The sequence below is a fragment of the Toxorhynchites rutilus genome, chromosome 2 (assembly GCF_029784135.1).
Source record: "Toxorhynchites rutilus septentrionalis strain SRP chromosome 2, ASM2978413v1, whole genome shotgun sequence".
NCBI classification, from domain to species: Eukaryota; Metazoa; Arthropoda; class Insecta; order Diptera; family Culicidae; genus Toxorhynchites; species Toxorhynchites rutilus.
Window position 1 is genome coordinate 150749226 of NC_073745.1, and position 12023 is coordinate 150761248.

Below are 12023 nucleotides of genomic sequence, written 5' to 3' on the forward strand. Positions count from 1 at the left end.
CAGTAATATTAACAGAAGCGTTTCTTTTGAGAATAGCGCAAAATGATGAGAAGTGTTTTATATTCCTAGTAGTTTCAAGCCACCAATGTATGGCTCTGTATGCATGCTATGGCGAACGCTTGTTTGGCGCTTGGTTTACGTTGTACGAACGATGCCTATAGGTGCGATTCCTTTAAGGCAATACTAGATATCATGTAGCATGATATTTGATACTTGCAAGTGTTGTCATTGTTGTTGTTTCCATGCGATGCCAAATATATTGATGTAGTTATGAGATGTGGAATAATGGTGCTGGCGCAACATGTATATAATCGAGTCTAGCCGAGTCCATGTTAATTGCGAAAAAGGCAAAAAAAAAAAGAAAAGCGTTCGAGGTAAATTTTCATTGCATTGACATGAAATAAATTGCGGCTTACGATCAGCTAGTGTATTGTTTTGCGAGGGCAAGAATGAATCATCAATCAATTATCGTCAACAAATTCTACAATGAAAAAAACAATTCAGAGATTATTGTACTAACCAGTTGTTTCTAAAATTTCACAGCATTATAGAATAATATCCGAAGGTATGAATAAGCGATTTATATAGAATAACAGCGTAGTTCTACGTCAACAATGCGGTCGTATCTTGGACACAACCTCCTATAATTTTTTTATTTTATTTATTTATTTCTATAATATTCATAATACAAGTAACCTAATAATGGTTCTCAAAGTATGTATTACTACCGCTATCTATGATGAATCTAATCACATCAATGCATTTTACACGCTCTTCTGAATTTATGGAATGAGGTTGTTGATTTGATCATTCGTGGCAGGCTGTTCCATAGCCTTATTGCTCGATGTTCGAAAGAAACTCTCAAAACATTTGTTTTACATCTTGGGAGTAACAAATTATGGGTTTTTCAAATTCAAATATTTGCTGTAGCTACATTTCAGGATTGATTTTGAAAATTCTGAGATATGGTCAAATCTATTGAGTCCATGCACAAATCTGGTAACTGAATTAAAAGCCAATTGCAATTTGCGAAAATTTTCGCTCATTGATTTGGCATAAAGTACATCTCCATACTCAAATAGTGGAATGATTAATGCTCGAACAAGTTTCAATTTGATATGCTGAGGGGTAAATTGTTTGAGTGCCACAAAGGTCTGCATCGCATAGTACACTTTTTGACACACTGCATTAGTTTGAGCGTTCCAGTTTAGGCTACTGTCCATTAAGATGCCTAGGTTTTTCACAACTTCCGAGTAAGTTATGTTCTTAGTATCCATTTTGACAGGCGAAGCTCCATGTACATCCATGTGTCTTGATTTAAAAATTATAGCTTGAGTCTTACAAGCATTGAGGATTAGTCCATTGTTATTGATCCAAGAAATAATATTTTCAATATTAATGTTGATCATGTGGATAATATAAGATTTTGTACCGTTGAAGTCAACATATTGAGAGCGGATCTGATATTATAATGGTCAGTTTTGTTAGAAATACTAGGAATTTTATAGTAAAAGTCCAAATTCAACGGGGTCGATTAGAAGATCAGTCAATGAACAGTTCTGCAATTGGACCCATGAACATGCTCATAGTAAGAAAACGTGAATGTTTGAAGGTATTGATAACAAAAAAAAACAAATTTTGAGCGGGACGAAGTTTGCCGGTTATAGATTTGTTACCTCTCGGCATTTTACCACTTTGTTGTAGGTTTCGCTTTAGCATGTATCATATTCTGCCATGCCTTCATTTACTATTCTACAATTCTTTGGGAGACCTCTTACTGCAACCAGCCTTTTTTTGTATAACCTGGAATGAAACCTGTTCTATTCAGAAAACTCTGGAATTTGTTGAGCACCACAGACGATTGCTAGTTTTAACACATTAAGGACCGCTCACGAGTTTTCTCGTGTTTGGCGTTCCACCATGGATTACTATGATTGATGCAGCATGAGTAGTTTCGTCAGTGAGTGTGAAGGTAAACCCAAAATTGGCAATTTTTGTCCATTTTTTTAATGCAAACGTTATTTGGACGTCAGTCTCGGATTCGGCTTTGGTTTCATTTATTTTACGTTCGGTTTTATGCTCAAAATTATACTTACGCTTGTTTTCAGTATCATAAGATCAAGTTCACTTACTATTTGATGAAAAACCACAAGTTTCCACACCATGACACCATGTTTGTTCTTTTGTCTGTAGTCATTGATTTGATGTTTCTCTTAGAACGTAGCTTATGCTATACTCTTGGGGATTTCCAGGCAAATTCTAGCAGGTTGATTTGCAGAGAAGTATAATGTAAGGAATGGACTTGTTTTTATGTCATCCTAGTGTTTTTATACCCATGTACGAAAAAATAGGGTATTGTTGACGGATTATTCACAAAAACAAAGGGACAGCTCACCCAAAAATATGTGAAAAAATGAGTTTTAAAATTTGGAAAAAAACCTATAAAGTTGTATGTTAATAGTGGAGTTTCGTGTGATTATTTGATTACATATGTTACTGTTGCATACAAATGATATAAAAATTTTAGCTGAAATAAATGGGATATACACCGAGGATTGGGCTGCTTCTAAACGAACGCCTCGTTCTATATTGTTCGAATTACATTCATATTACAACTCAAGACTCAATTAAAAGTATATCCGACGACTGATCATCACACTTGCGAGAAGACATGTCATGTAAGAAGTTACAAAACTTGTCTGAAAATAAAATCATTCATTCCATCACGAAAGTCACGTACAGAAATGCGTCATACGCGTCGGTTTTCTTCCCTCCTTCCATCGAGTGGCAGCTGGTCCCCTTAGAAAGCATACACTTTCCAAGAGCCGAAGAGTTACAATATTGACACTAAAGTCCAAGCTCTCGCACATTATTCGGTCGTTAAATCTAACCTAAACACACTCACATTTCATTGGATCTTTGGCCGTTTACGCCCCTGGCCATCGCTCACGTATATTTTTTTATATTTTTCCCTGGCAGTTCGTGAGAGAGCGATTCCAAGGAAATCTCCGACGAAACCCGATAATAAATTTGGCCATTTTATGGCACACGGAGGAGAGATGCATCGGCCGGATCGGAAGCGAAAGTGGGGGACAATTGTACTGCCCGGAGTGTATGTACAAACAGTGATAAAATTTTCTCAAGGGAGGATGAGGAATCTGCAACCGGGTTGCGGAATGCTCCTAGCATCCGGAAAGTTCCTTGTCGTAACCCTCGTAGTGGCTGCGGGGCGGAAATGTGCGAATTGAATTAAGTAAAATATATAGGAGTGTGTTTCTCTAGCTTTCACTTGGTCAGCCCAATCATTGTTTCCGGCCACATATCCTGTGACTCAATTTGGGACGTTCGTTTTATGGATCTGTTTAACCAAATGCTAGAATGAATAAAAACGAACCCTGTTTTGTTCCGTGTGAATTTCTGTGCGGAGTGGTAAAAAGGGTAAGCCAGGTCGACATTTACAGTGGTAGTACAGGATAACTCGAATAATCTCCGGTGAGCGAGGGTCACACGCTTGCCGAAAGCAGATGGTTATCCACATTTCCTTATCTCGCATGCCAGGCTGAGGATTTTTAATAAAGTTTTATCAATTCCGAGCACGCCGCAGCTGAATTATAATAAGGTCATATTTCCAGTCTTTCTTGTTTCATATCATACATGTGCTACCGTCGTAGATGTTTATACTTGTGCAACTGTTTGCCTCATACTTCCAATGGATTTCTCGCCCTGATGGCGGTTATGATTATTATGATCGATACAGAGGGGAAACACGAATTGGAGGATTGCTTGTCCGACTGTCGATAGGCAATAAAAGGCAAATGACGATTTGGGTTGTGAAAGCGGTATATTTTCTGCTAAATATATTGTACAAAAAATGTTCGGATCCTTTACTGATGATTGTATCAAAAAAGTCATTCAATACTTCAATATCTAACTAATCGTTTTGCTCGTTTTCTCTCTTCCGATAGGTCTACGAGATGTTCGTCGCCGGTTATCAGTTCCAGGTGCTCACACCACTGTTCACCGTGCATTGGGGACTGCAGAATAAGAAAAGTCGTCCGGCCTGGCGCGAACGTCAGAACAACGTTAACCGGAAGTACTTTGAAATTTTCAAACGCGAAGTGTTTGCTCGATACCACAAAGATCCGTTGCGTATGCTACTGCCAAAGAAGATTCAAAAACAGCACGGCGTTGGAGGTGGCGGTGGGGGAGTCGTTGGTGCTGCTGCTGCTGTGGGAGCTGGTGGCGGAGCTGTGGCAGTGGGTGGCGCTGGAGTTGCCGAAAATAGTGGCTGATGATAGGCGAGTGATTGAAGCAAATGATTATAACGTTGCTCGACAGATACCTACACATCATCCAATATCATTACGTGGTTAGACAGAACGTGAAACAAGAAAAAAAAACATTAATTCAATAATAACAGTAGCACGTGAACTCATGCTTCTTCTGCCAAATTAGACTTTAATGGAGTTACTAAGTATCGGTGCGCTTGGTGAATATCGTTTGCTGATTGGTTCTCACTTTAATACAAATACAAGCTGTGTACTCCCGTGTGATATGTATACATTATTTGGCTCATGATTATTCACCCCGATCGATAGCTAATTGTGACGTTAAATGCGATTTTCTACTCAATTTTTCCCACTTATATTTATCGCTACAATATACTCATCCAACCGAATAGAACCACCAAAATACCATTGAAACAGCAGGCTCTAGCAGACACAACAATTGACATCAATAATATAGTGGAATTATTTTGTTACGTATTTAGTCAAGTGGAAGTGTATAAAAAGTGATTTTTAAACAAAATATTTAGTAAAAGAATAAATTCGTGTTGTAATTTCCACCGTGAGTTTTGTGTTCTCGCTGCGATACATGTCCGAAGTCGGTCTTATATCATTTTTTTGTATTCTTATGTTATTTCATTTGATATATATATATAGGAATAAACAACCTACTCAATCACTAAGATTTTTTTCCCTAGCCTCAAAACCATTAGTTACCACAATTTCATTTATGATTAAGAATTCAATTGCCACCGAAAACGGTTTTTTTAAAAGTATTTTATTACATTACATTATATATTACATATTCGTATCTGAATCTCTTAATTTGCTATCAATTATCTATTCATCCTACATTGGAATCATTCGCGAAGTGTTTGGCAAATATTTTTGCATTGTTCCATCGAATTTTCCTTAATTCTTTCTTAAAAACAAAAAAAAAACTTGGCTCGTAATTACCTAAGTTAAAGGAAATCGCTCGCATGGTATGTCAAATAGATTTATTTTTCGGTAAAATCTTGAGACAAGTAATCACCTTCATGTCTGAATATAAGCCTAGAATTCCATCGATTAACCATATCTAGCCATATCCGATAAGTAAGAACATGTATTACGGACAAAAGCAGTAACTTATTGCGTTAGTTCTGATTTAATATTCGTATCTAGCTCATTCGATGTCATACTGCAGGGTCAATCGAGCGGCGTATAGATAAAATTAATAATTTCATCACAAGTTGTCAAGTTGTCTCAGTGGCTAAACCGACGTTGGATCAGAGGAAGGTTCCAGCACGACCTCAAAATGAACATGTAAAATAACCGCTTACCACAAAAAAAGGAGCAAAACCCCCAAAACTTACTAACGGACCTTTAGCTACATAAACAGTTCAGAACACTAGAAAATGGCAGTGTTACGAACAGAATTTTTTCGAAGAAAGCAAAATGAATGGTTCTCGAATCAACAAGGCACCCATATCCCAACCATTCCTGTTGCCAAAAATCATCTAGAAAAAAATTTACCTTTCAAAGAACATGATGAGCGAAAGTGACCAGATAAAGGGTACACACAATGGAAATTACAGCGATTATTTTACCTGACATGTGTTCATTAATATTTTGAGTGCGATATGCGAGTATGAGTAGTGACAAATGTCAAGCTCACGAATATTGATATATTGAGTTTACTCGTGAGTCTACCCGATTTTCATAATATTGTAAATGATTTTGGTTTGTCCTGTCGAAAATGTGATCATGGTTTGTCCACTATTTTGAATGCTCTAGTTCAGTGCACCTGTGTCAAATTAGGTATTCGAATATTTCAAAACATATAAATAATATTGTCTTCTTCATGATTTACAGTAGTTATATAGTATATTTTTACGGATTCACATGTTTTAAAGGATTATAAGATCCACATTCTATTGATGTCAATGCGCCCATCACTTGAGCTAACTTTTAATCAACCAACAGATGATTATTTGGCATGTATTCAGATCATTTCTGGATTATAACACTTACAGATATTGTAAACATCATTTTTGCACACCATTTGTATCAGATTTACATAGCTATACCATTAAATTAACGCATTTTAATGAACTCAATTCTGATCTTGAGTTGTTCAATTCAATAATGCTGTTTAGTCCAAATGATTTCTATGGTAACCGCTTGGAGCGCTGCAGTTTGTTTATTGTATCCTTCGCGTATAGCGGAAATGAAGTTTCTCTATGTTGAGTGTCTTGAGGTGAACACTTTTAAAATGCCCAAGAAAATGCGATATTCTGAAGAAAGCCTAAATTATGAATGGATCAATATGATGACAGTTAACTCAAGCAATGATAAATGCAACATCTACTTGAAAATTCGAATGTTTTCATTCAAAAATGGTCATTTCTAAAGCCGGACAAACCATGATCATTTTTTGGGCATCATAATTCCTTTTTGAGGAAAACCGTTACAAAACATCAAAATTTCAATAATCTCAACGCCTTATGGTAGTATTAGTAACTAGAGTAACTTGGGGCTTTCCAACAAACCCAAATTCGTATCGATTATATGTGATTTTCATGAAGAAAAATCGATTTGCATTTACTAGTTGCGTAAAAACACCCCAAATTGGACAAACCAACATCATTTACCCTATAACTTAAACGTGATAAATCAATTCGTGGAATCTCAGAACCCCTTCCTCCTGCAAAATAAACATCGGCACAAGACCGCGGGAAGCATTGTTCGGCGTGCGGAAAAAAAACGGAAACAAACCTCTATCATTCTGGAAACGAGTTTTACGGACGGACGAAAACAAATTCAATGTTAAAGCTTCAAATGGCGAGTTGAAGTTTGAAGAACTTGTAACCAAAGGATGGGTTCTTTCTTCTTCAGTGGCACTAACGTTCCTAGAGGAACTTCGCCGTCTTAACGTAGTATTACTTGCGTCATTTTTATTAGTACTTAGTTGAGATTTCTATGCCAAATAACACGCCTTGAATGCATTCTGAGTGACAATCTCTAGAATACGCGTGATCACAGTGCGAGTCGGAGGAAATTTCTTTGACGAAAAATTCCCCCGACCAGAACGGGAATCGAACCTGAACACCCGGCATGTTAGTTATGACGCTAACCACTCGGCCACGGGAGCACAAAGGATGGGTTACAATATTGAATTTGGTTGGAAGGACAGCCATTGGTTTGGACTATGCACAATTTTATAAAAAAATATTTGTTGTTGCAATCCATGTCCACAATTTGTGTTTGACCTCCAAGAGTTTAAAACCTCTATAATTCAAATTATGAATTTGCAAATGGCAATAAAAACGTAGTATACTGCATATAATGCATGTCGTCGCTGTTACGCATTCTACACAATGAAATACGTATGCTCAACACGCAAACTAACATTTTTTGCTCGAAAACATTTGAGAAATTCTGAAAAATGTTCTCGAAAAATCATTGTTTGTACGTATAACAGACGTAGTTCCATACAGCTTTCATACATCGTTCGATAATTATCAGTATTATGTGCTATACGCTAAGTCTACATTTGAATCACATTCTTTGTAGAGTCCAAACATGCCTTTCATGTTAGTGTCTTATAATGTAGTGTTTCCTAATAGCTGAATATAAGAAACCATTGAAACGCTGCTCATATAATTACTATTTTATGTACACTGCACAGCGATTAACAAAGAGAAGAAATTGTGTTTTTCAATGTTATAATTACCTAAATTTTCGCATTTGAATCTTCAAGAAAATAATAAAACAGATCAGTAGTAAAATTAGAATAATATTAAAATAAGAAATTTTCTTATCTATTCACGCGTTTGTTTATAGTTATTATTCGTTTATGTTACGTTTTGCTTATAGTTATTATTCTATTATTCATATAATCTCCGTATACATTCGTGAAAAAGTTCACTAGACATTAAAATTCGTTTAGAAAAAAAGTAAACTATCACATCGTTCAGTAAAGTATTTAGTATGATTTGTGCTCCCGTGGCCGAGTGGTTAGCGTCATAACTAACATGCCGGGTGTTCGGGTTCGATTCCCGTTCTGGTCGGGGGAATTTTTCGTCAAAGAAATTTCCTCCGACTTGCACTGTGATCACGCGTATTCTAGAGCTTGCCACTCAGAATGCATTCAAGGCGTGTTATTTGGCATAGAAATCTCAACTAAGTACTAATAAAAATGACGCAAGTAATACTACGTTGAGACGGCGAAGTTCCTCTAGGAACGTTAGTGCCATTGAAGAAGAAGAAGATGATTCCTTGCTGTGGTGGCTGGGAGAAGACAAACGAGCGCAAAGGGTCAAATATGTATTTAAAATGTTGTGTAAATTTTCTGGAGAAAAGAATGGTAACAGGGATGTCACATCAAATACATATGGTGATATAGGGATACAGACGCGATTTCGAGCATTGAAGCACTTGTGACATGGTTCGTTATCACGTAGAAGATCTCAACTTTCTGGATTGTTATATAAGGGTTGAATTTGGCATTAACATTTAAAGAAAATGTTATTCATTAATCGTTTAGCTAGGTAGGTACCAAGTTTCGAGTTAAATTGTTATAAAAAATATTGAAAATTTTGGTATATGGTACATCTAATTAAATTCATATTACTCTTTTGAGAAAGTTTTCTCAAATTGACACAATTCATTGTTTAAATTTTGCCGAAATCAGCAAATCCAAAAACAAATGAAAGTTCTGCAACAAATACTTGGAGAATTATGTCTTTATTTTTTTTTTATCCCATTTATTTATTTATCAGGCTCATTAGCATTTTATCTGTAACAGAGCCGGGTTTTTATCGTGTACATGTACATATAATTATGTTTCTATAAATTGTAAATTACACAGTAGTAGAGTAGCCATTTAGGCGTTAGGTTTTCTGTTCCATTACATTATGGTATATTACACTGTAGTAGCCATTTAGGCGTAAGGGTATTCTATCTGTTCTTCCATTGTTCAGCAGACCGGACAGCGGAGACAGTTGAAATCGATCATTGTTGGATTATTTATAGAACAGCAGCCCGATGATTCTTGCAGAGCAGAGCAGTTGTATGGATGAATCGATCTTTGTTCCACCGTGGATCGATCTCCATAGTTGATGATGGTTGTGTGGACGTAGTGATTCTATAACAACACAAAGATGGTCAATTGAGGGCCCTGAGTTTGAACTCACGATCGATCGCTTATTAAGCGAACGCGTAACCAAGTGGCTACGAAGACCCCCTATGTCTTTATTTGTGCTGCCATTTCATCTGACAATCTATTTCAACATAGAAAATTACGATTTTTTTCAATAAATTGCAGAAAATTGGGTATTACGCAGCAGAATGCCGTTAGCGATAGATCCAGCTGAAGCAATACATCTATCCATGTTTATTTTATTTAGATTCAGCAGTTCAGCTGTAACAGAGCCCGATTTATTCGTATACATTTTTATCTTATCGATAACATGTGGTTAATCACACAATGTTGCCTTTTTCGGCGTAGGAGTATTCTTATAGTTCCACTGTTTTTTCAGTTGGATCGTATACAGAGGGACAGTTGATATGAGGCTTCCATTGTTGTGTTTTTAACACGTTGAGCCCAGGAATTTTGTGTATTGCGGTGTATTGGTGAGGGTGGATAACATGGAGACGCTGGGTTGTGCTCACACTATCAATTTGAATTTTCGAAACCGGTGGAGACGCTCGGTAGCAGCCTTCCTGTGCGCGCGTTTTACTTTAGAGAGACGAATATCGATTCTCTCATCCTCACAACCCTACCATTTGCAAGCGATGAGACCGGGCTTTAGCACACGAGCCTGGATACGGCTCCTTCTCTTCTCTTTCGTAAAATATTGAGATGCGCTCAAGAATACCTCGTTGCACCTCACATGAGCGATGCACATGTGTTGTATGCATGTAAGAGAAGCTCGCGCATTAGTGCTCGCGAGACTTTCTCGTGTAACTGCCTCAAAGTGATATTTGGTGCTGTCGGGGGAAGTTGTGCTTCTGGTGTTGAAATTTTAATCTTCGTAATATGGCACGTAGAACAAGTTATGAATAACTGTTTCACATAAATATCGCTGCTAAAGGCATCCAATCAATTTATCCATTTGTTGCACACAGCTCGCAATTATTGTGTGAGATATGAGGCTGAATAGGGCAAAGCACATTGTCTCTTCTACGTGCTTTGCGTGATCTCATAAGGCCTAACCAAATGTCACTTTGAGGCAGTTACACGAGAAAGTCTCGCGAGCACTGCACAACACATGTGCATCGTTCGCATCGTTCGCATCATAAAATTTTATGTAAGAGAAAGAACCAATCCCAAGCTCACGTGCTAAAGCCCGGTCTCATCGCTTGCACGTGGAAGAGTTGTGAGGAAGAAAAAATCGATACTCGTCTCTCGAAAATCAAGCGCGCACAGGAAGTCTGCTCGCTTGGCTGCCTTCTGCCTCGCTCATTTATTGCAGACAGCTCCCAATGACTTTGTAAGATGCGAGACTGGACAACGCAAAAAACACTGTCTCTTTTGCGTGCTATCTCGCACAGCACACAAAGGAAAGTCGGTAAACTACCAATGAAAATGGCCTTCTCGAATTTGATTAAGCTTGATTAAAAATGTTTATTCCCACGAAAAACTATCCTATGCAAAATATACGCTCAATCGAACTTCATTTACTAGTGTTGCACAGCCGTCAAAGTTTAGGGTTTTTTTTTGAAAATCGATATATGATAAATTAATCCTAATATTATGTCATTATAGAGTACAGTGATGCTTTTGAATCCGGACGCTTTTTAACGATATAATAACTATCTTCGTTTATAAGACTGGCCATTTGAACTTTATTGTTGTGTTCAGGCGTGAAACATTCAAAAAACAATAAATTCAGTGTTTTATAACTATTGAACCAGGTGGAAAAACTCTCACTCCTTTACAAAATTATCATCAATTTCACATGAGTTACCATAAGTTTCTAATTCATAGGTCAATGACAAGCTTACATTGTGACATGCTTAACGTATGGGTGTCGTTAAGCATGTCACAATGTAAGCTTGTCATTGGTGCCGTGTATATTCCTCCAGATCAGTCTTCCGACAAACACTTACACATGTCCACCCGATGTGAAAATTACATGTCTTTGTTTGAATTCAAACATGATTTTCGCTAGTGTTGAATGTCTATCCCAAACGCGAACAATGATACACAAACATAAACATTGTAAACAAACACGATGTTCATAATTCACGAACATCATGTACAAACATATCACCCGATGTCGCAGTATTCATTGCTTTCGTTTCGTTTCTTTTCACGCACGGAAAGAAATTATTCATCCTAAAATATTTCTTCGTAGAATACTTTTTCACAGAAACGAACTTGAAATTTAGTTCGCATTACAAAAATTACATGAACTAAGAGGCTATGAGTTCATGCACATTTTGCAAGTATGATTATATAATCCTTGGTTTCGTGCAAAGAAAACATTCTCTGAATAGAAAGAAGTTTCTATGAGATTTTTTTGCGTGCATGTTGCCAATTGAAGTCTGGGGAAGCGACTGCACCATTGTCATGATAAATGCTTCCCTTCCCTTTTCATATCAACGCACCAACACACCGTGTGTTGAGTGGTGGTGGTGTGCTGTCTAATTCGCTTCTTTTACTCTACACACTGCTGTTGCTTGGGATGAAAATGCGAGAGAAACTGAACATCATGTTTGAACATCATGGGAAACAAACATGACACATTC

The 12023-nt window shown here is 37.2% G+C and overlaps 1 protein-coding gene across 1 annotated transcript in view; it reads left to right on the forward strand.

The window, feature by feature from the left end:
• LOC129770706 (beta-1,4-glucuronyltransferase 1) overlaps nucleotides 1-4852 on the forward strand; it is a 91950-nt gene extending 87098 nt beyond the window's left edge. The window contains exon 4 of the mRNA XM_055773695.1: nucleotides 3966-4852. Within this exon, the coding sequence (XP_055629670.1) occupies nucleotides 3966-4292 (327 nt within the window). The 3' untranslated portion in view covers nucleotides 4293-4852. The remainder of the gene's footprint in view (nucleotides 1-3965) is intronic.
• Nucleotides 4853-12023: the final 7171 nt, after the last annotated feature.